A 25,614-nucleotide genomic window follows, 5' to 3' on the forward strand; every position below is an offset into this window, starting at 1 on the left:
AGTCCTGTTCCTCACATTTAATTAAAAACGTAAAAGGTTGGTGATTTTAGAGTCCTGACTACCTTTCTTCTTCTCCTGCAGCTTGTCGTCCCTTTCGCTGCTGCTGCTGCCCTGGTGGCTGGAGGAAGAGTTCACGCGGAACGAGCCTTCGCGCACAAACGAAGTGCGGCTGGCGTCGAACGAAGCCGTTACGCCACATTCCTTTTCCCGCCGCTGCTTCCTCTCCAAGCAGGCGGCAAAAGCACAGCCCACCGCGTGGCTCAGCCGCTCCCCCTGGAGCCGGAGAAGAACCGATGGTATTTTTAGAAAAGACAGCAAGCAAATGGCATTTCAACAGCTTCAGTTAACACGCAGCAGCGCTCTAAAGTAAGACATTATTGGTACAAACAAAAAAAAAACAACTTTTATTTGTGTTAAATGTGTTACTTCACTGTGTTCCCAACAGTAAAAACTACCTTTAAAGAACTTTAATCACTTTTGAATATAAATCAATTTGATTCCATGACTTTATCTGCTCATTTTAAAACATTTTGATAAGTTATGATTGAAAATTTTAATACAAAGATCCTCAAAATGTTTATTTCCCACCAGAGTGCTTTTTCAGAGAAAAAAAACTCTGAAACTTAATAAACATGTTTGAAGAAAGAGATTCAAAACCAAGTATAATATCAGGTCTTAATGAGTACAATGACATTGGAGGAAAAACTTCATTATCATCTGTGATTTTAGCAGAAACATATATAGAAAAGTTGTTTTTGACTTAAAACTTCTCCAAAAATGTGGATTTTTCTCTACTGGTTTTCAGTCTATGCTCTTCATACTATAGGTTTTAATCACTTTCCTTGAGCAGAAGATCCTAATGGATCAGATGAAGCTGTAGCTTGTTTGGTCACTGTGCAACAAGCATCCAGCAACATGCGCGTATGTGATTAATGGGGCTTCTGAGGTTTAGCGTTTAAATCTTTGATGACATCAAACATGAGCTCAATGGAGCAGAGCATTTCTCACATCTTCCTCACTACATCTGTCTCATCCTCCTTTTTGTCTCATTTACTTCTGCATCTACATGGCATGGAGCATGCTGCAGAGAATGTGCTGGAAACAGAGACAGACAGATCCAGGTGGGTAGATGCTGCCGAAGGCTCCTGACTAATCCGCTTTCCTAATCCTGGAGGTCTATGCTCCGTTTTCATCTGTCTGCGGTAATAATCCGGCCCACAGTCTAAGCCTATGAAAGCAGGATGCATCATTGTTAATGCAACATGCCACCTTGTTGCACAGCAGCAGCCTTCAACGTTTCAACTGATGCTTGAAATTGTGAGTGAAAAACAGCTCCAGTGAAACTCTCATCATCATCATCAGTTCTCAGAATATTCCAGAAACCTTCATACAGGATGACCTGATGTTCTTCATCTGATAATGGCAGATATCCATCAGATCAAACGCACACACCTAGATTTCTATCCGACATGCTGATACTTTCCAGAATGTTTCCACCTTTACCACCAGTTTTTAATTGTTTCTCCAAATAAAACTGATACTTAACTCCGATTTGGAGCAAAGTTTTCTGATTGCCAACATTTATCCGGTTCTTCTATGCAAGCAAACCCAGAAGAACCAGATACCGGGATCTTTGATTTATTTTTTTTGATGTGGAAATATTAAGTATAACATGCTGCCACACTGGCACATTTTTATGAGCTGGAGTTCATTCTGACCAGAGCAGTCATCCAAAAACTGCTGAAGCAGCAAGTTGAATGCAAACACTCAGATGTGCATTAATAGCTATGAAATAAACCCAAATGTTTGTCTTTATTAAAAAACATCCAAGCACACAAAGACCAGCCTGGACCTGCTAAACATCTACGCTCTTACAGAGTCCTTCAGAGCCATGAAGCAGTGGCACATCCAGCGTCTGGTGGTTCCATCTCTGCATATATAGGAGAAGGCCTTGTCGTAGTTCCGGTCAGGAGCGCAGAATGAAACCTTCTCTATAGTCTGATCCACAATGAGGTCCTGGAGGGGACAGAGAAGAGAAGACAACATCTGTTAGCGCAGATGAACTGATGGAGACCATGAAGCATGTGCAGGACGGAAGTGGCTGTCAGACGGATCCAACTGAACTGAGACTCTTCAAACAAGCACATGTCCTCCTTTGACTCTTACCTTCTAACACATCTACTCACAGCAGAGCTGAAAAGAAAATGCAAATGATAGAGACACTGAGCCACCCCTGGATGCCCCCCCCCCCTTTAATGAAAAGGTTCCTCTGGAGTCCACAGAGGGTGTAGACCAGGGGTTTTACTCCTTTATGTCTACATTAGGGGCCCCCCAGCTCAGTGCTATGACCCCCCCCCCCCAAATGTAGAAAAGAAAAGGTTCACGCACACTCGTCCACAAATTTCCTTCCTGTCTTTCAGTCGTCCAGAGTGAGGGGTGGATGAGGAGAAAGAGAAGGAAGAATAACAGTCCATTCAACCAGGGCCAATTAGTGAGTCGAGGGAGGGGGGCGCTGGTATTGAGGTGAAAGGCTGAGCAGAGACCAGAGTGTGTTTTTGTCCTTCTACATCACTGCTGTACAGAAGAAGCCAATGGAGCCACACACACACACACAACAACACTGCTTCTCCTAGACCTGCCTGAGGATCTGAAGAGGTTTCTGGCAGCAGGAGATCTGTCTCTGTTAGCAATATTTACATTTAGAGGTTGATGTGAGGGGTGGTAAGAGGACAGAGCCCCCCTACATGCAGTTTGTGACTCAAACGGTCTTCTGTCCAGAGCCGTTTGTCTGCCTGAAGTCCAGAAACTCAGCAGAATCCTATCAGACTTCATTGTTTGTTGATGCTGCACCAAGAAAGTCCTGCAGAGCTTTTCTGCACAATGTTTGTGAGTGTGTGTGTGAGAGAGTGTGCTTGCACACACAAACACACTCACGTATAGACACACAGATATGCGCACACATATGCATCTAGCGTGCAGCAGGGTGTGGGAAAGTGTTGCATAACAGTAATGTAGGTGTGCAGCAGCTTAGTGCTGAATCATACGCAGCTTATGGATAAAGACGTTTAGAAAGAAAGCAGAACTTTAATCTAAATGTATGAATGATACAGATGAGATTTATTCACTATAATAATTTATCTGAGATGTTTCTCTCCATAACAAACACACCCAACAGAATGAATGTCATTCAGAGAAACCTCTCTGCTCATGTCAGGTCATAGTTCCTACAGCTCTAGCTCTGCCTTTATGTTTTTTCTGTAATGGAGAAAAGATTGGAACATACTTGGAGCTTTGTCCACATGACCTTCATGACATTTACTGCTGAGTCCCATGTGGAAAGTTCAGCTTAATGTGACAAAATTCTCTGTATTCACTCATTTTCTACTCTGATTTCATCAACACACACACACACATGCACGCACACACACACACAAGTCTCCTGGATGTTTCTCCTCTGTCGCCCATTGCTTGCTCCGTTTGGGGACTGAACCATAAACCTTCCCATGTGATTGATTGGTGACTTATGTTGACTGTCATGACATCACAGTGAGAACTGTTCAATGATCAGAGCTTTAACAAATCGAGACAGCCTTGATGTTTCTGGCACTTTGTGTCTTGCATGAACACAACTTTTGTTTTAATCTCAATGAATCGAAACAGAAAAGAAAGTTTCTGGTTTTAGATTGACATCGTTTAAGCATCCATTCAACCAATAACTGTAGTGTCACCCTATGACAGACAGGCGACCTGTCCAGGGTGTCCCCTGCCTTCGCCCACAAGTGGCCGGGATAGGCTCCAGCAGCCCCGTGCCCCCGAAAGGGAATGAAGGGAAGAAGATGAATAAATGGATGAATGAACTGTAATGTCTCCATGTTTTTTATGCTCTTAGATATAAATTTACCTTGCTTACTCCAAACATTGGAATCTTTGAATTCCAACTTCTATTTGATAAAAGGACAAACTCTCATTTTGTAACGCCTTTGTAAAAAAAGGAGGCAAAATAAAAATGGAAGTGAGGAGTCAGAGCAAGAAAGGATCTTTGTCTGCTCTGTACTCTGATAAGTGCTGAAGACAACAAAGGACACGTTCTCTTCAAAGGAGCATATGTGCGTCTGTTGTAACAATCTTGATAGGTCATGACTCCATTTTTTGGGGTTCTTATTGCCATAGCAACCAAAGGTGAGGTCATGCAAAAGGGTTACCTTGGTTTTATCGTCCACTACCCTGAGTCCATCAGCTGACACCCACAGCACTGCTTTCACCGTCTTTTTGCCGCTCTGGAAAGACAAGGATTTGTTGAAGGTCATCACTGAAGAGTCATCAGCGTCCTAACGTGAACTCCATCATGAGAGCAGATGCAGAAGGTAAAGGACATCAGAGATAAGGGACACATTTCCCCAGAGGAGGACACCCGGCGGCAGCAGCACTCAGCAAATACAGTGCAGAAAATAAACCCAGGAGGAAACTAAGAGACGAATTTTAAAGAGAAGTTCATGTTAGGAAACCTGCAGGTCCGGAAAACATTCATCAGAGGATCAATGAAGAAACATGATTTATGAGATAAAACAGACAGAAGATGAGAGAAAAAAACTGGGAACGCTTGAAAAGAGAGGACAGGAAAAAAAGGAGGAAGACAATGTAAAGAAAAAAAGAAGGGTTCATGAGACTGACTAAAGGAGACAGATGAGGAAAAATGTGAAAAATATTTCTGCTGATTTTATAGATTCAGTTTGACACTTCATCTTTTTACACAGGAGCTTCAGAAAAACAACTAGACCAGGAAATACAAACCTAAACGTGGTTAAGATCATCTGAAGAAGAAAGGATCTGAAGTTTGACTGAAGCGTCTGTTAGATCGGAGATCAGATAAACTTGTGTTCATCCCTCAGTGGAAAAATGTCCACATTTGTACAGTTAAGAAGAACAGTAAGTGCAAAGATAATCATCACATGTGCACAATATCACACAGTGAGAAGGTTATAGGTCATCACCTCGTGGGTAAGAGCTATTACACAGGTTGGAGACGGTTTCAGCTGAAGATCAGAATTCTATTGAATTTCATAATAACAGCATCAGAATGTTCTCCTGTAGCTGAAAAAGGATTTCCTGTAAAGGTTGAGTCAGTCCGTCTTTGGTTCAGGATGTGCGTGTGTGTGGGGGGGGGGGGGGTACTTACTATTTTCAGCTTTTTCACTGCCTCCTCACAGACGTGCATCCCTCTGGACTCCTCCACCTCCACCAAGCCTAGATACTGCAGCACAAATGAGAGGAGGACATGTTATTCTTTAAACCACTCTGTCTGACTCAAGAGTAGGAGGAGACAAAGCCACATAGGAAACTAGAACCTCATCGGAACCGGTCCGATTATGAACCAAAGCTTTGGAACTGTCAAGTGAAGAGTTCAATTTAAAAATAAGTTGGGTTTAGTGAACGCCAAATCAGTCAAATCTTTGTTCATTTGCTAAAGTTAAACAGAAGCTGCAAAGACTGTTGATGAATCATAACTTCTAAATGCATTTCAAACCCAAACAGTCACTGTCAAAGCTTCACCGCCTCTGCTTCATGAGTTTTCCTACTGAGCAGTCTTCAGTTCTGATGTGTGATTTAATATCTCTGTTTCGTCCGAATTCCTCTCTGATCTCCATGACTTCTAGATTCTCTTCCTGTCGTTTCCTGAATGTTCCATGACCTTTAAATCCAGCTCCTGGTCACTTCTCCATCTCTTTCTGTCCGTGTTTGTTCAGCTTTTCAGCAAATAACTTCAGCTCCTCTTAATGCTCACAGGCGATTACCCAGAAATTAAAAAGCTGCTTTTTGAATTGTTAAATGGAAGCTAAAGATGTGATTTAGTCATCAGTGTTTTTGCTGCAATATGAACAATTTTGTTATTATTATATGTGAAAAAAGTGCAGGAGGAGGTGAGAACAGCAAAAACTTGAGCCAATCAGGCTCAAGTTTTTGCTGTTCTCACCTCTTTCTTGTTGCAGGCTACTGCTGCAGTTTTTGCTCTTGCAGACTTTAGATGGTTTTACTTCTTCCTTTCTTAGCAGCATGCAGACCTGGTAGACCCTGACCTTTATCATAGAATAAAGTCTGTTGATACGTGAGCCTTGAAGCATTCATGCTCAATAAACTAAATCCAAACATCTTCATGTCGATGATGATGGACCGGCATGAAACATGAAAATATAATTAACTGAACAATTTTCTGATTTTAAAGATGAAGCTTGTGTTTTTCACATGTTCTTGTGGGTTCTTTCCGATGATGGAGAACATTTATTTATAAAAAAGCTTCAAATTTCATTTTGGAGTATTTCTTTATTCAAATTATCAGAAATAAGGGGCAGAAGAAAAAATGCAGTTTGAAAAAACAGGGCTTATTTGTGAGGTAGAAAATATGCTAGGCTCCATTCTGAAGGATCCACTTGCAGACAAATTGATCCATGTAGGTCTTTGTTGTCCTCTGAGTTGGTATCTGGTGGATAGCTCTAATATTGCTCGCCATATTTGTTGCACCGGTTATGTTACGTTAAGGGTATGACGGGGGGTGTACGTTATTGGGAGAGTGTGTAAACAGAGAGCTCTCAGCTTTGGAGAGGGGAGGCGGGGGCGGGGTTGCTCCACAACTCAGAGGTGAATTTTTGATGAACTACTGCAAAAACTATGCCCTACAAACAACAGAGATTCTTTTAATTTTAGCTTCAAACAGGATAATGATAAATAAAAGACCAGTGGGACCACTTTTACAATAGATCAAAAGATGATTGGAGTGAAACTTTAAAATCAGAAAAGTGAGTGGAAGAAAAAATATGGATGGATATATAGCAGAAAACTTTCAGGGAGATCCAACATCTGTGTTGCAAAGAAGCCAATTGGACTCCAGAACCTTTATCTGCCACTCAGACACAAAGATGAAGCATGTTCGAGAAGAACATTTCCTGTTCTTTGTTTCTGTGCAGGCCTGGACCAGGGTCAAATCTGCACTGCACTCACCCGAACAGCAAAGTTGCATTTGCCCTTTCGCACAGCCTCCTCGTCTGCCTGCCACTGATGCGGTCTGCTGGCCTCTGGCATGTAGGTAGGCTTCTTCCTCCTCAGACTCTGCCGAAGCTTGTTCATTTCCGGGGTCACGTGCTCCCTAGAACTGCAGACAGAAAGGTCCATTGGTTCGGTCTCCTGGCAAATACGACCAAACAGCGACAGATTCTCTCAAGACTCAAATGAAAGGCTTCATAGAAGATCATGAAAGTGGTGTGGGATGGCTTTTATTGATTAGCTTGAGCTGATTGTGCAGTAATCATCTGTAACTCCTGTTTATGGGCTTCAGTCTGGACCCTGACTAAGCTCTTATAATAATTATAATAATAATGGATTGGATTTATCTGTGCTTTTCCAGACACTCAAAGCTTTTACAATGTGTCCATTATTCATTCACTCCTCATTCATACTTGGTGATGGTAAGCTACTGATGTAACCACAGCTGCCCTGGGGCAGACAGACTGGGGCGTGGCTGCCAGTCCCTGTTCCACGAGCGCCTACGGCCCCTCTGACCCTCACCTGGGCATTCATACGCATTCACAAACCAGTGGAGCCACACTGGAGGCAAGGAGGGTGAAGTTTCTTGCCCAAGGACACGACGACAGTTGACTGGGGGGAGAGGAGATCTAACCGCCGACCATTCGAGCATTGGCCGACCTGCACAATCTCCTCAGCCACTGCCGCTTGTGTCAGACAAACTCAGGCTGCAGGTGGAACCAAACCACAATGTTGAGGACAAGAACGGAGATCTATGACTTCCAAGCTGCAGCTGCTTTCTTTCCTCCTGAACATCTACATCTGGACACCAGTTTGTCCAACTCCTGAGGTTTGCAGAAGACACCACCTTCTGCAGCTTTTATCACAAATGAAGAGGACCGAGGGGAGGCAAGTACAATCTTTATGTCTCTATGAACGTTGTTAGGTATATTTTCCTTTTTTAAAGGTATATGACGATAAAGTTGAGCTTCACATGTTCCCCCACTGGCCTGAGGTCTACCTCAAAAGCTTCCATGCCTATCCTGACATGTCACTTAGGCTACCATTGTAACCTGTTAGAAAGTCCTCAAAGGTTTTTCCAGCCAGCCCATCACAACCATCACTTGTGAGGACCCTCTAATGGACTGTGATAGGAGCAAAACCTTCTCAAGACCACCAAACAGGATCGCCATGCTTTCACAATTCTTCAGAGTAAAGCAAAATGAAAAGGTCTATGAAGGCAGAGAAAAGACACACACAAGCAAACACAAACAAACATTTCAGTTTTTCTCTGATCTGTTCTTCTCCTCCCTAATTAAAACCATTAAGATCTCTACTATAATTTATGTAATTGAATGCTATCAAATTATGACCTGTTAGAAAACCATAACTTCTGTTTTTCTTCTCCCACCTTCACACAATTTTGACATAAAAAGCCCAAAGACTTCAGCTGTAGTTAGATCTTTTTAGAGCTGAATCAGGAGGCACATTGTAGATTGACTCCATTGGTCTCAGAACAAGAAAAGGTGTTAAAACAGCAACAATAACAAAAAAAGTAAAAAAAAAACATTTTCTCTTGCTTTTTACTGAAGTTCTATTTGCTGAAAAATCCGAACTGATAGTAAGTTTGTCATTTTCTTACCCTCTAGGAGCTCTGAAGGCTTCCATCATAGGCATTCTGGCACAAACGCTACACTGAAGACATGTCATGATCTGCTCATTCAGAAGAACAACACTCCACTCTGCGCCGACACATGCTGTTCACGGGTTACATACTAATGTATGTGAGCACATCACTTCCCATAATCACTCCTGTTCCTCATGCGTCTCCCACAACCCGGAATGGTTGCATGCAAAGAGATCAAGTGGCTTTACTCATCCATGGCACATACACACACACACACTCACTCAAACACTTGTGCCAGTTATTTCTGGGTTTAGTGCCTGCTGACTGGTACCTGGCAAACTCCAGTCCTTTTGCTGCAGTTGTGTGTGACGGGAGAGCAAAAGCAAAATGATTCATAATGTCCCACTCAGAAGGCAGAATAGAGGGAAGAAGGGTGGTCATTTAATTGCTGTGTTACAAAAGACCAAAGAGGGGAATCTCCTGTAGCCACTTTTGTAATTTAGGGGTTACTTCCCCGAGTGCTCTGATTACCACGGGCACCACTATCCCCTTCACCTTCCAGGCTTTCTCCAGTTCTTTCCTGAGCCTCTGGCATTTCTCTCCTCTCATGTTCCTTCTTGTGGATGTTTTTTATTAATCACTTGGAACTGCCACATCCACCACAACGGCTTTCCTCTGTTCTTTATCCACCACTACAATATCTGGTTGGTTCGCCATTCCCATCCTGTCAGTCTGGATCTGGAAGTCCCACAGGATCTTTGCTCTCTCATTCTCTACCACTTTAGGAGGTGTTCCCATTTTGAACTTGGGGTTTCCAGTTCATATTCTGCATACATGTTTCTGTATATATTATTCCAGAGACTTGGTTGTGGCGCTCCATGATTGCTTTCCCTGTCAATATCTTACAACCTGCAGTTATATGCTGGATTCAAGAAGTTCCCTTAGACTAGCCAAATTAGAAGACCACTTTGAGACATGCCATTTTGTTTTATTGCAGGGGTCTGGAGACTCAGAAAACCAGTCAGTATAGGGGAGCTGGTTATTAAGAAAATTGTGCATTTTGTTGTAAACACACCAAATGTGGCATAGATGTACCTTAGGATCTGAAAAGTACTTTAGCCATGAGAAAATATGTAAAAATATATATATCACATATAATATACTGTACATATGATAGTGTTCTATAGGTACCCCTCAAGTTTAAGATTGCATTTTGTGCATGAACAGTCCATATTGTTGAGACTGGGACAAATGGACATATTTTTTTTTTTTTTTTTTTTTTTTTTTTTTTTTTTTATACACTGTATTTTATCCCACGAAGGGAAATTCTTTCTCCGCATTTGACCCATCCCCTTGGGGAGCGGTGAGCTGCAGCCGAAACCGCGCTCGGGAGGCAGTAGCGTTAAGGGTCTTGCCTAAGGACCCTCACTGGGTGATGTTAACTGCTCGACATTGATATGGTAATTGCCCCCAGTACCATTGCTCATTCCCCTCCGGGAATCGAACCCTGGTTTCCTGCGTGGTAGCTTCCCACCTTACCAACCGAGCTACCCAGTAACAATTGACAGCACGGCTGCGTTTTTACAACTGGTTGCCTTTTTGGATTATTCTCATGACTAATGTGCTTTTCTAAAATAGGGCATCCTAGGGTATATCCATGCCAAATTTGGTGCTGTACCACAAAATGCACAATTTTCTGAAATATCAACCTAACTGGCACCGCTAGTATCTGGTGTGACCACCATTTGCATCATGCAGACACTTGGTTGTGGCGCTTCATGTTTGCTTTCCCTGTCAATATCTTACACTCTGCAGTTATGTGCTGGATTGTTTTAGGCATTGTTTTCCGCATGCACATCTCCTTCACATAGAGTTGGTCAGGTTGTAAATTGTGGCCCATGGTGGCGGTGGGGTTAAGGTATGGGCAGGCGTATATTATGGACAAATAACACAGGTGAAAAAAGAAAAACGTCCAGAATGTCTGCATCGACCCCAGGTACCAAACCATTGGTATTCTTAGGAGACATTCAGTATCACTCATTTTTACAAGTGGATATTCTTTTCCAAACTATGTCAATTGAAACTATCGGCAAGAAATCAGTGAACTACTAATGGGAACATGGAGATTGCAAAACAATCCATGAGTCTTTTTTCCATTAGAGCTTCATCCATGAAAAGGTTGTGAGGTCACAGGTCTGTTACCAGAACATCCCAGCGCAGACTGGAGCCAACAACTGTTTATAAGATCTATTACCAGAAAAAACCTCAATCAGATCAATCTAGATCTTTAAGTTCATGTCATGAACTTAAATGGGAGCAAAAACATAAGCGTTGGGTTTATATTTTTGTTCTCTTAAATATCTTGCTACATTAGCATTTATCATTTGTGAACATTGAAACGTTGAGCTACTTGTTGCTTTGCAGTAAGCCTGAATTGTGATTTTTGAAGAATTAATTGACTCCACATTCTTTTAATCTAATCATTCTGAGCAGGAATACTTTAGTAGTAGCATTCCAACAGAACCTCCTCACATTTCTTCCATTTGTGTCTTGTTTCAGCAGGTGATTTCTTCCCAAGGTGCTTTGGTTCCACAGTGCATGGGGTAATCTGATCCGGCATGTTGTGTTTCATCGTCACTCAGTAACGTGAATGCTCATTATGTTAACTTTGGAATCAAACCCTGTCTTCCGTCTGCTACTTTGGTGCTTTATCAATTGAGCTTTCAAGACTAAATACAACAGTCAGAGGTTCTGGTTGTTTAACCTCAGCTAAATCAGCAGGTTTAGGGGAGTGAATTATAAGGTTGACCTTTCAGTCTCTCTGAAAAACTTCATCATAAGGCTGCCAATTTCAGATTTACTAGGTAGGTTTAAATTTTTTTTTCATGATTTGTATTTATTTAGTACATATTAAAAGTGTATTCATCATGATCCATTCTCACATGTTGCCAGGACTACTTGTGCTTTATTAATGAGTACCGTATATTTCTTAAAGTAAACGAGAAAATGCTCAAAGCGGGGAGCTTTTTGCAATGTAGACTTAAAGACATTTGATTTCTTATTTCACATATAAGAAGCATGTTCAGACTTTTATGGAAAAGTCTAAGCCAACAAAAATCCATCTGTCCATTTTCTAAACCAGTTTAATCCATTTCACAGTCATGGGGTTGCTGGAGCCTATCCCACTGTCAGGCAAAGGCAGAGTACACCCAGGTCAGTTTGTTAGTCCATCACAGCACACAACAAAAATCTAATTAAAAAAACAAATGCAGACTGCAGGGAGAATACAAACTCACTTTTTATAAACCTCAGACCTAAAATCTGCCTCTAAATACTGGGAGGATCATTAGAGCGGGGGCATGAGAAGGCCTTGCATAGCTGTGACCCCGCACAACATCTGCATGAATAAAAAACAGACTAGAGACAGACAGAGCGGGGGGTCTGGCAGAAAACAGACAGTCGAGGATTCAAAACAACTCAATAAATCTCTAAATCTGTTGCACTATTCCCAGTGAAAGCACAGAGTCACACATAGAGGGCAGACTGCACTGATAGGACCTGATGCCACAATACTCACTGGTTTCCTTACCACATCTTCCACCCATCTGAGACCTATTATTGCAGAAGAGACAGCGAGGAGGACGGCTTATGATGTTATATGATTCAGATCTGTTCACCAAAGATGCCATCATTTGTTCCCAATCTGATCCAGACCACGCAAAGCTATGACAGCCACTGATGAAGACAAGAGGAAAGTGATTATAACCGTTAAGTGTAGGGAGATCTGCTTCAACAAAGTATGTACATCGTGTTTATTGAAAAGGTCTTTTAAGTTACTATAAAGTCGAAAAACTTCAACATTGAAAATTTGAAATGTTACTTTTGTATTCAGAAAGCTGTGTGTCCATCTGTGGTCAGTGGACGCTAAATGAGACTCTGTTATTTTTGGACCAGAACCTCTGTAACACCCCATCCAGATGTTCCCTGTTCAGCATCAGCACAGCTACAGCGTGCCTGGAAAAATGGAGCATACCCCCCTCACATCTGCATGCCCACAATGCACCAGGAATGAAGGAGGAGGAATTTCCCTCATGCACACATCCAGAATGAGTCACCTTACCTCACATTACGGTAAGCCGCATGTTTATGGAGCTCCAGTGAGGAAAAGCGGCCCACAGAAGTGGAAGCAGATGTCCAAATGAGAGTTTGTGAGGTCAAAGCCAGTCACTGAGCTGAAGTCGCCTTCACCTGCTCCAAATCCAAGTGCTGTCTTTTGGGAAAGACATTTTTGCCAAATTTCCTGGGAGTATTTTTGCTTCAGATTTTAGATCATTTAGAAAGAAAACCATCCAGAATGTCTGCATGGACCCCAGGTACCGAGCCATTGGAGACATTCAGTATCACTCATTTATACAAGTGGAAATTCTTTTCCAAACTATCTCAATTGAAACTATCGGCAAGAAATCAGTGAACTACTAACGGGAACATGGAGATTGCAAACAATCCATGAGTCTTTTTTCCATTAGAGCTTCATCCAGGAAAAGGTTGTGAGGTCACAGGTCTGTCACCAGAACATCCCAGCGCAGACTGGAGCCAACAACTGCTTATAAAATCTATTACCAGAAAAAAAACTCAATCAGATTTAATAGCAGGTTCTAATCTTAAGCAGATTTTAAATCAGGAACATGTTGGAACGTAAAACACCTTTAGAGCTTGAAGGCGTGTGAGTGCCTCCATCTCTTTGGAGACCCATGCTGTAATAGATGCAGTAATCTGTTGGAGATGGCCTTGGTTGCCCGTGATGAATGAGGTGAGGCTGCATAGTTGCATGGTTCAGTCAAAATAAACATGATGTCACAGCGCATCAACAGTATATTAACCTACAGGAGATCCACCTTTCTACTGTCCATCATGTCCACCATGTCTAGTTTTCCTGTCAAAGTTTCTACATTCAAAGTTCTACTCTAAAGTCTTCACTCCTGTCTTTCCTTTTCTCTGCTGAGGAACACACCTTCCACCCTGAAGGGCAGAAGCACCGATGATGACTGTTCTCCATCCGGAAAAATACTAATCTGGGATGATGGTTTTGTTCTTGAGTCACATGATTGATCTGGCTTTTAGGTGGGAAATCCTTCTTGACTCTACCATCTGTATTTATCAAAATTGGGACCAGAATACAAAAGAATTGGATTGGGCCTCACTGCTCCCTTGTGGTTGATTTGAAATAAAATTGTTGTTTTATTCATAGCTTTATGCCAAATTCATTAATATGCAATGATCATTTGGGACAACCAATAACTAAAGCCATATCAAATTATATTAAGTACATAAACAAAGACACTACAATCAACCCTGAATTCCATCACTTCTTATGTCCTTTCAGTGGTTTCATGTGACAAAGACAAGGAATTTTAAAATACAAAGTAAGAAAGATGCTGACACACATGTATACATTACCTCATATGTACAGTACCAGTGAGGTGGATAACACCAACCCAGCAACATTTCAACAGACAGTGTAAATGTTGTTTAAAAGTGTGTGTACATACAGACACACAAATGACTGACCCACTTTATCTGCCCTGCGGACTTCAGCTGACATAATGTGACCTACATAAGAACGCTGCCGCAGTCTTCCAAACTTGTCTTTCTTCTTCGCTCTGAAACACACACAGTGACAGTTGGTGTGCATGTGTGTGATTAGAAAATAAAAGCGTGCAACACAGCGCACTTGTGTTCAAACTGAACACTGACCCAGAACAGGATGGCCTGATTCACTGCAGTGCTGTGTGGAGAGGTGTGTATGGATGAGTATGAACACAACTGACAGAAAAGACGAAGCCAAACAGCTAAAGATAAAGCCTCATGACAGGTCAATTACCTTAGAAAAAATATCATATAAACCTTTTGAGAACAGAAACACAACACAAATAGAGAAGCTACACTGTGAACTCATGGTTGCCTACTGTTGTCTTTCTATCTACTAGTGACCAGTCTGGGTGTTCTCTTCTGACATCAACAAGGCATTTCCGTCCACAGAACTGCCGCTCACTGGATATTTTCTCTTTTTCTGGCCAATCACTATCAACCCTAGAGATGGTTGTGGGTGAACTAAAAGATGGCAGCACTGACTCGTATGTGTATTTGTGTGAGTGTTTGATAAAACTCATTCATTAGACACACAAACATGACCGCTCTACAAACCCAATCAACCAACACAGCCTTTCAGGCGCTTTTGAGTATTAGAGAAGGCTGTCTGGTAGGGCTGCACGATATGAGGAAAACTCACGGTTTGCGAAATTAGGGATCAAAATTGTGATGACGATATAACTTGCAATCGTTGTGCCATCGTTGTTCCATCGTTTGGTCAAATGCATCATGGGATTTATTTGATTCGTTAAAGACTTCAAGCTGCCATATGATTGTTCTAGCACATTTAAGGTAACCATTTATCACAATTTACACCGATTTTGCGACATGCATATTGCACTTGATATCGGGATAACGATACATTTGCGATTTATTGTGCAGGCCTACTGTCTAGTCAGTTCATGCATGACAGAGAATGACAGGTTAGTGGTCATCTTATGTGACCACGTATCCCACAGCGACTCGTGCAGAGGGAGGCTTTGCAGCAGGTCACACTGAGGGGGGAATAAAAGGAGGAGGACAAGCTGTCATGGTGACAGTGATCTCATGAACACAGGAAGAGGTGACTCATCCTTCTCATCCTGGATTAGCTCTGACATTTTCACTTTAAAAAACCTGCCTGCAGTAAACAGCTCACATTGGCTCACTGGGTCATCCTGATAAAGTCAAACCTGAGCAGAAAGATACCCAGGCTTTGGGGAGGGGCTAAAAAAAAAGCAGCCTATGATGTAAACCGGACTCCATATTTACCAAACAACATTGTTATGACCACTGAGGTGAACCTTTGTCCTTCCAGTTTAAACAAAACTGAAAGTAAATATTCCAACTTGAATTCAATGGAATTGCAGTACAAATATTGCAGAACCATCTGGTCTGATTGTTCCTGGATTTCACCAGCATGTTTTTTTTTATAATTTTGTTTGGTTCATCACCAAACCCTCACAAAACCAGCAGGGCTTTGGGATAACAGTGCAGTGTCTGATCATTTACAATATGAGGCTGAGGCCACGCCCACAAGAATATAGATGTGTTAGGACAAGAGCGTCTACTCAAATATAGAATTTAATCCACAGTTGTAAAATTCGAGGGCCGGACTAATTCAATGTAATAGATATTTTCTAGCAAACCTGCCATGAATTCAACCTGATATTTAACTAAACCAGCAAATGATTTAACATTAATCCTGAAATAAATCCTAATAATCAGGTACTTTTCCTTTCTATTCAGAGCTTTCTATTGCAATTTAAACTTTTTCCACAGGACAAAAAAAACATGATCAATATAAAATGAAGTGTCTGTAGTGGGCTTCCCATCAAGTCAACAGCACTGCCTGTCCTCTGATTGTTCTTTGCATTTAAACACACACACACAGCTTCACACCAAACTTCCTCTTGACTTTTCAAAGTAAATGTTGATCAGGAGCAGGAGAGCAAATCGAAGCTTTACCTCTCTGATTCCCCAGAGAAAGGGCATTTCAGAGGAACAATCCTGTTACTCCTCATCACTTCCACCATGACTGTTAATAGGATTTAACCTTGCACATGTAGCTCTGATGATGTTTGTGTTTAGCTCCAGGGGACATACAGTAAGCTCCCACAACTGAAGTCTTATCACCACACTGTGGCCCCGCCCTCTTTTTGTTTTCCTGTTTAAAAATACATTTAATGTCCCTCAGTGAGCATAAAAGTTTGTCATCCATGAACTGAAGCCAGTTATGTGATATTCTGAGTAGGTTTTGAATCCCGATCATTTCATCACTTGTTGCTCCTGGAACTGGTACCTCCAGACCTCCTCCATGTACGTCTGTGGACACCCTGAAAACACACACCACTGAGGTACATTCCGGTTTAACACAGGCCATAAAAGGAGGATGTGTGTTTGTACAGGGGGCTAATCTAAACACGGTTCAGCCAGGCGTGAAGTGGAGCAGTCCAGTCAATATGCTCCAGCATCAAACTACAGGCTCCCACTCTATATTTCTTCCCAATAGTTTCAACCGGCGGCCGGACTGCAACATGTGACACTCTGATACGAAGGAAAAGACTAAAAGCATAAAGAGATGAAAATCTCAGGTCAAGAAGGGTACATTTCAGGCAGGAGACACTTTCCCAGCATGAGGAACTCGAATGTTCAACTACAAAAACAGCTCTTAGTCATTCAGTGTGTCCAGCGAAACACTGAAATGTTCTCATTTCTAGAGAACTCCACCCTAAAGTTTTGTTTCTTGCTTCTTTGTCCGAGCACAAGGCCAAGTGAGCCTACGTGACTTGGCTGGCCCCTTTTGTAAATGTTCTGAGAGGAAATTCATATTTCTAACACAAATAAAATGAATGCAGCCTGACTTTTTAATCACACATGCTCCTCTAACTCTTTCAAACTCCCCCACATTTCACTTTCAAGTCTTCCAATGAGACTGTTTTGTCATTTTTGAGATATTCCTCATTTCCGTCGTCATCCTGGCCTCAGTCTTTCTCCACCCTTGAGCATTGTTCCTTTTATCTTTCACACATGAGATCTGGCCCTTTCCATTATCTAATCAAAGGAACTGAGAGAAAATGAGTCGGAAAAAGAGAGGAAGTGCTGAAAGCAGCAGGGAATGTTAGCCAAGCTGCCCCTCCCGTTCAGCTTACCAAAGCCTGGAAGTTCAGTCACCATGCTGTGGAGGAGCCACTTTGTGTCAGAGCAGATGTTTCTCTGTTTGTGTAGACTGCAAACATTCAGGACTTTCACTGAAGAAACTAAAGAGAGTATTTAAATAAAACCCGCTCTCAGAAGGACGTTCACGTGGCGTCCTGAAAGTAGAGGCGATGCTGGAGAAGACCGGCTCTGTGACTTCCTTTAAAGCACTGAGGAATTTACCAAAAAAAGCACAAGTCATTCATTCTACAAGAACAGAAAGACCCAGAATTGATGGAATTGTGTTCATAATTCCATCATAATTCCATCATAAACATCAGAACCAAAACAAAGAGCTTCACTCTTATGCAAGTTTCACACAAGACAGTCGAGAGAAGAACATCTGCAGCATCACTAACCCAAACCTCAGCCTCTAATAACACAATCATTTGTTTACATTGCCATGCGTCTTCAAACAACCTTTATTGACAGCTCTACCTTTTGTAATCATGACTAAAATAGATGTATTATCTCTCCACAATGGAGACCTTCTCCTCACCTGGTCTCAGACTAAAACCAGAAAATGAGAACTTTACTGTGAGAGAAAAGAAAGGTCTTCCATTACACAGAGGAAGCAAACACCACACTATTGCAAAAAACAGATTACGAAAGTAAAATATAATCCTGAGCAGAGATCAGTACTGATTACTTGCAGACCAAAAAAAAAAAAGAAAATCATCAAACCTTTCTAGCATCACATCAAAGATCCACAACTTTACTGAATCTTTCCAGAGAAAACTCCTAATAAATCTCTAGTCCAGCTTCACAGACCACTTGGCTCCATGGAGAGGAACTCCATGAAACGTCCAAAGAGGACGCTAATGAGCATTCACCATAGAGCTGGTCTAAATTATCTTCATACCAACCACTACTCAGATTGAAAATGTATTTCTGCAGGAAATCAGCCCTTTAGATATTCAGAGAGACAAATCCTGTCAGTAAAAGGTGCACAAACTTTTGGATTCCTGGTATAGTGTGCGTTTCTGCCCACACATGTGAACACACACACACACACACACACACAGAAAACATGTTCAGCCATCAGGGAGAAAACCAGGTTGGGCGTTAGTTTCAATTTAGTAGGTTTAATCTGCTCCATATGGGCATGGGGGTCTGATGCATCTGCTAAGGCTATTAACTGCTATGAGCCCCGCCGATGGACTCATCATCAGTTTGGCAGCGACTGTGGCCGACAGCTCAACCAAAACTGCAGCAAAGTCAGATGCTTTCATTGCAAAGCAGCAGGTCTTTTTTTTTCCAGCAGACATGCCCTGAGGTGAAGTTAAGAAAAAGGTGCTGATCTCCATGGCAACAAATGACACAAAAATACACCTCAAAGCTCAATGACACACCACCTTCGGAGAGCACAAACAGCGCTCAGCTGACTCACCTCAACTCCATGGCTTCCCCCATCTCGCTCATCAAACCCAGAGCAGCGGCAGATGCGACTGCAGCAACAGGACGCCCTCACAAAGCAATAGCAGCACGGGGGGAGAAGAGGAGGCAGAGAAACCACACCTCCTCTGAAGGGATTAACGTGGAAATGGAGCCGAGACAAATGCAAACACACACGGAGATGCTCCCGAACACAGCACACAAACATGCATTCTTGCAGCAGAGCTAAAAATAAAGAGAAATGGAGATTTGCTGCTCCAAATGCTGAGAGCTAGGAAAGAAAGGGGTGGAGGACAGAGAGAGGAAAGGGGAGGGCTGACTGAGAGGGTGGTGGCGGGTGGTGACACAATTCTCTTTGCTCCCCATCTGTGATGGGCATGCTAGTCAAGAGTGCACTGGAGGAGAGGGCAGGAAGTGAGAGCTGCAACCTGGGGGTTGGGGGCTCTGCTGCTGAAAGTGGGGAATGAGGGCAGAAATGGAGGCTGGCTTCACCAAGAGAACTGGAACCCAATCTGCTGCCATGTTTGCATGTGCTCAGCCTCCATGGTTGGAGGCTTCAGAGTATCAGGTCACAGCTGCACTGTGATGGACCTGAAGGCTATTTCCACAGAAGACTATATCACATGGGAGTGTAGCTTGTAGCTCTTGACTGACTCAGTGGGAAAAGCTGATCTGAAAAAGCTTGAACTTTAAGAGGAGATGTTGAGGAATCAGACTATGAGTAAATGTGGTTTTAGGAAGTACTCAAAGAAGTCAGGAGGAATCTGCCTGGAAATACACTGTTGGTAGGACAGCTGAAACCAGCATTTATTAGCGGCGATGTGAGGAAAATCTTCAACTTTAAAGGTTGTACAGGTCAGGCAGGTCCATGAAACACATGAATTCTCTAAGATGAAAAGATGGTTTTGCTTAATGGATGGATGGATGGACGGATGGACGGATGGACGGATCATTTCCCATGTAGCCCTCTTTGTCCATATTATATTATATTATATTATATTATATTATATTATATTATATTATATTATATTATATTATATTATATTATATTATATTATATTATATTATATTATATTATATTATATTATATTATAATAGAATTATGTATAAAATATGATAATGTATAGACATCAAAACAGTGATGATGTTGGTAAAATAATGCTGAGGTTGGAGATACCAGGAAATGGGCCTTGAGGAAGACCAAAGAGGACGTTCAAGGATGTAAAAAAGGACATGAATAGGGTTATCGTGAGCGAGGAGGGCACGGAGGAGAGGGTTAGATGGAGGTGGATGTGGCGCCCCCTAAAGGCAGCAGCCAAAAGGCAAAGAGTATATGATTCAGACATTCTGCTACTTGTTGGACATGACCAAAGACAACAGAATTTCAGGGGAAGTGTGACCCTCAGATGAGTCTGAATTTTTTTTAACACTTCTTTAAAACTACAAGCAATTAGGCATTAGAGGAAAAGGGTGGAGATATTTCATCTCAGAGTCTCTTTTTCTCCCACATTCCCTGAATTCCATCTTTTTTTTAATCCTTTAAGCTGTTTTTAGTACAACACCCAGAGCCAGAGGTCAAGAACAAAGGAGACTGTATGGATCAAAAAGTCTCCTATTTCATGGTCACAGATTCATATCTAACATCCATCTCTAAATCAGGTGAGCCCATCCAGCACATTCATTTATCTGCTTTATTATCTCATCTTTCTGATCACATTCTCTTACTTCTTAGAGGTTAAGAGTTCAATACTTAAAAAGAGGGTTTTTGCCCTTCTCATCCAGCATTTGGCCCTTCCAAAAGAATGCAGCTGAAGCCTTCGTCACATGTACCCACGTATCGGGGTTGCTAGTGGTTTTTAGGTAGCTCAGACCTGTAGAGGGTTGTAGAGAGGGGCAGCTGGATGTTGCAGCGACCGCAGGTGTGTGCAGGTGTTTTCTTGAGCCTTGTTGAAAATGGAACATACTATTTTCTGTGTGGAAAGTGTATCATGGAGTTTTTGTAATGCTAATGGAAGTTACACCCATTAGCATTAGGGTGATGCTGGCCTAACTTAAAAATACTGGAGAACTTTTGACTCTGTAAAATAGTGACTCTACAGACCATCTGAGATTATATGTGAAAACTCAGATTACAGGTGATATAAACTGAGATTAGCATTAGGACGATTCATTAGTGTCCTCAATTGGAGCTCATTCTTTCTTTTCCATAGAGCAAATCTTTAGGTTTGAATTGTCCTCATCCATTTTTACTCTGTAATACTTTTGCAGAGAGATGTTCAGAGAGTGACGTTCAAGACAATAGGATCTAAAAATATAAAAGTAAAAACAAAAAGAACGTTCAGAAACGATCAGAGAAAAAACTACAAAGCCTGAAGAGTTTTTTTCAGCTTTTATAAACCTGTGTATGCATGTATGCTTGCTTGGGTGTGTGTTTGTGAGTGCGTTTGTCTGTGAATGCGTGTATGTGTCTGTATGCAGGTGTGTATCAGTCAGGAGGTGTGTTTTTATCTGTGTGTGGAGGTGTGTTTCTGTGTGTGCGGGTGGGTGTGTGTATGTACAGGTGTGTGCCTGTGTGTGCGGGTGTGTGTGTGCATTTGCAGGTGAGTTTGTCACATTGATTTCAAACAGTTGAAAATAATTGTTTCTGGACTAATGCTGCCCGATATGAGGAAAACTTGCGATTTGCGATATTATAGATTAATTTTGCGATGACGATATAACTTGCTATACATAAACAAATGAACAAATTAAACAAACTGTTTAGTTTAAATAAGAGTCATTATACCTTAAATTACACTCCAAATGGGATTTATTTGACTCATTGAAAACTTCTAATTGCCATAAAATTGTTTTATCATATTTAAGGTAACCATTTATCACAATTTTCCCAGATTTTTGCGATATGCGTATTGCACATCTTGATATTGTGATAACGATCAATTTGTGATTTACTCTGCGGGGCTACTCTGGAGTTATTTTAGTAAAAAAAACAGAATGTCAGAATGATCAGATTAACAGTAAGCACATTTTACACACAAACACAATGAGGTTGATTATGTTCCTGCTGGCATTGGTGCAGCGTCTCACCTCAACCTACTTCATACCTGTACAGCAGCTCTAATTGGCTTAAACTGAAGTGTGTCCTGTTGACAGATTAATAAACAGAGGGCAGTTTACACACACACTAACACACCTATAAAGACGCATACACACTCCTGCGCACACACAGAAACACTAAATAATGAGACCGCATATAATAAAATTGGTCTTCCCTGTTTTCTGTTCAGGAACTGTCAGTGATTTTGCTTTTTCATGATCTCTAAGAAGATTTCAGCATTGAGAGCTGCTGCTGATCCTAAATCCAACAACCTGTTCGTGTAAAACATCTTAATTTGTCTAGATTTGCTGCTTAGAAGATCATTAAGATTTATATTCCATCATAGTTCCTCATTCTGTTGTCTGCAGACCAACAGATACTCAAAAATATCAGTCCACAGTCTCATTCTAACAGGTTGCTGGATCTGTTCCTCCCTCTACTTCTTCCATCCACTGTCCCCGAGACTCTACCATCATCGTCCGTCCATCACCTGAGATCACACACTCGCATTGATGTGTTTGAATGTGCCTTTGAGGGGCTTACAACACACATGTACTACAGTAGTCTGTGTTCAGTTTTTCAGTAGTCTTCCAGTCTTTCAGAAACAGCCCGCTCAGGAATTCGCCATGTCTTGTAATATTCCCAAACTGCATCCAACTCCAACTCTGTCACACTGCAGTAGACACACAAGAGGAAAATCTCGGTGCTGCATGGCAACAAGATCCCATAGCAACCATTGCCAGGCGTTTTTCTCTGCTTTTTGAAAAGAAACAGAAAGAGGATGTGGGGAAGCAGAAAAAAACACCAATTTCTCTGCAGAGATCAGATGAGGTTGAGAGGAGACACACAGACAGCATTGTGAAGATAGACCCCCCCACCACCACCACCTCACTCCTCCACCCCTGCTTACCACAAGGTCAAGCAAGTGAAGGAGCTGTGATGGAAATGCTGAAAACAGAATAGTCATTCTGCTGATCCTTAGCTCTGCTGTTACACAGAGCGTCTGCATACTTTCCCAGGAAACAATCTATCAGGGGCAGGTTCAGGGATTTACTTTGTTACGACACAGAACAAGGGAGGAAACACGTGGAGGCAATTTCACAGCGCACTGCCTCAGTCCGACACTAGGATGGAGCTATCATGAAGTCAAGAACATTAAGGAACCATCAGAGAATCCTAGCTCCCCTCGCTCTGACCTTCCCACTGAAGGTTATGCTGAGGCTGTGGACCACAAAGGAACAACGCACATCCAGATGTTTCCATTAAAGTCCCATAATGTGAACTCCACCTGTTTTTTGGGGTGGGGTGTTTCAAGTCGTGAAGATCTCCTACAGCTGGGGCCTTCTGTGTGCTCAGGGAATTCTAAATCTGACATTAGTCATATTTAAAATGAATAGACTACAAAATGTTGAATTCAGTTGAGTTTATTCATGAAAGCTCTAAATGACTGGTTCTAAATGGTTTGGTTCAGCTCAGTCTAGAACATGCGATTGAGGAGTCATCAAGACAAATCATGACAATTCATCTGCAAATGTTGACTTCTGAAAATTATTTATATACGAGTTGGAAGACACCCAATGGAAAAAATGGTTTTGAGTCTCTGGTTTCACGGATTTTCAGAATAAATTCTATGAGCAAAACTCTATTTTTTGTATCCAAGTTCTGCATTTAAACTAAAATAAATAAAGATAAAAAGTTTGGATCATAATAATGAATTATGAGGACTTCAGCAGGAAATATAGATTCCCTATTGGTAAAATATGCACCAGATAAGAGAGTACGGGCAGTGCAGCAGCGCCACTACTGGACGAAAGGAGTATCCCTCCCATGTTGGCAGTTGCATGTCTGTTATGATCCAGGTGATTTCACTAACAACTCCGGTCTTCTCCAGTCAGGAGCAGTTTGAATCAGGTTAAATGTGTTGACTGTCAGAATACTGCACTCTGCAATCATGGATGGTTATGTCTGCACGGGTAAAAGTAAGAGCCTAAAATCTTACATACAGCCTCTGTCCTCTAAATCATTTTTGCAGTCCAAAAATGAAAAAGTTACTTTGGCCTGCAGTTAACCAGACTTTTTAAGCTGTCACATCTGTTCAAAATACCTTCAAAATGCTGCTTTTGTTTTGAAGTCCTTCAGACAGAATGTGAAACTGTAGCTGGTTATAAATAAATCTTCAGCGAAGGTTTCTCCGTTGCTCTGTCTTAAATCCGTCCCCGGAATTCATCTTTGCAGAATTTTCTGGACCATCCTCTCCTGTTCTCTGAAGTGGCAGCCGTCCTCCATCTGGAAACAGAACTAGCTGGGATCTTTGCAGGAGCAGGGCCTTGCTTGGTCCATCTCCCAGAGGTCCGTACACCTTCAGTGGAGAGCTGAAGCAGAGTGACCTTCACAGAGCGGCGAGCTCTTATTGACCGCCACTAAAAGCCCTGGCAGGGCAGCAAAAGACTGTGAGAGGAAATGGGTTTAAAAGCACAGATGCATGGCGTCAGGGGGAACCGTTTTAGTTAAGTTTCTCTGCTAGTGGGGGGGGGGGTCAGGTGATAAAATGAGAAAACGTGGTCCAAACTCAGCAGAAATGTGGGTGGAAGCATCCATGTCAAGAATTTGGGTTTTCAGATTTGACCAGGAAGTGGGGGGGGTCGATCCTCCGAGGCGAAGTGGAGGACAAAGACAACGGGACGAGTGTTTGAGTCTGCTGCTGGAGAACAGACTCTCCACAATGGTCACTTTGACACAGAGATGAGAAGCAGGGACACGACAGACACCCCCCATCTCTCTCCAGACCTAAAAAAGGACCCAGCCCCCCCTGAAGCACCAGAAAGCCCCCGACAACCGCAACAAGCTCCCGGTAAAGCATGGCTCCACTACAGCCAGGAATTCTTCCAGAGGCTGAAGTGTGCCCACCCCCTAGCAGATTACTGACACCCACCACAGATGGCCAGCGTGTCTTTTCACTGCCACCGCCGCCGCCGCCGCAAACAATGATGGCCCCTCCCCCCAGGCTCTTTCTCTTTTGTCAGCACGTGTGTCCGTCAAATGGAAGCGTGTGTCTGGGACAATGGCAGCCAGACAAAAGGCCCGCCTACCCCCCGCCAGGATGCTGAATGGAGGGGCACGTGGGGCTTGTCATCAAGTGAACAATGGTGGGGGGGGGGGGGGGGGGGCGCGGTACCCCAGCAGCAGCACCGCCTGGGTGGCCCAGAGGTCAGATCTGAACTTGAAGGAAGTATCATCTGAGAGCAGAAGCTTCAGCCAAGCCCGTTAGAGCGCCCCCGCTGGTGTGAAAGGTAATACAGGAAAGGTCAGGTTTCCACTCATCACCTGTGCATTGTGTTTGTTACCCGAGCCATCCTGTGGGCCGGGACAGACCGGGTGGGGAGTCACAGTATGGGGGCAGCACCTCACACGTCCCCCGCTTTGCCACCACACTAATGCATTAAATGGGTCTCCCAGCATGGTTGGGCGCAGAGCTGTAACACTGCTGTGTCTGCGTCTGCGCAGCTGTCAGGGTCTGCTGTGCTTCATCTGCAAACCCTAATGATGCTCTGAGGAACTGCAAATACTGTTCAAGCCTCACGCAGGTCAAAGAGCGACATGTAGGTTGGTGAACAGAGGGATCCAGGCTTTAGGACTGAATGTTTATTCTGGAAGT

The 25,614-nt window shown here is 42.5% G+C and overlaps 1 protein-coding gene across 4 annotated transcripts in view; it reads right to left on the minus strand.

Moving 5' to 3' along the window:
* Positions 1-25,614, minus strand: part of numbl (NUMB like endocytic adaptor protein) — a 40,519-nt gene that overhangs the window by 4,932 nt on the left and 9,973 nt on the right. For 2 of the 4 annotated variants that reach the window (XM_023961511.2, XM_078930010.1), the window contains exons 2-6: positions 6,994-7,144; positions 5,177-5,251; positions 4,203-4,277; positions 1,876-2,016; positions 63-273 (exon numbers count right to left, since the gene is read on the minus strand). In XM_023961511.2, coding sequence (XP_023817279.1) covers positions 63-273; positions 1,876-2,016; positions 4,203-4,277; positions 5,177-5,251; positions 6,994-7,119 — 628 coding nt within the window. In that variant the 5' untranslated portion in view covers positions 7,120-7,144. Of the gene's footprint in view, positions 1-62; positions 274-1,875; positions 2,017-4,202; positions 4,278-5,176; positions 5,252-6,993; positions 7,145-8,656; positions 8,856-18,857; positions 19,113-25,614 lie in introns of those variants that run through there. The other 2 variants (XM_023961510.2, XM_023961509.2) reach the window with 2 other exon arrangements.

The sequence above is a fragment of the Oryzias latipes genome, chromosome 13, assembly GCF_053564925.1.
Source record: "Oryzias latipes strain Hd-rR chromosome 13, Olatipes_Hd-rR_3.1".
Taxonomy (NCBI): Eukaryota; Metazoa; Chordata; class Actinopteri; order Beloniformes; family Adrianichthyidae; genus Oryzias; species Oryzias latipes.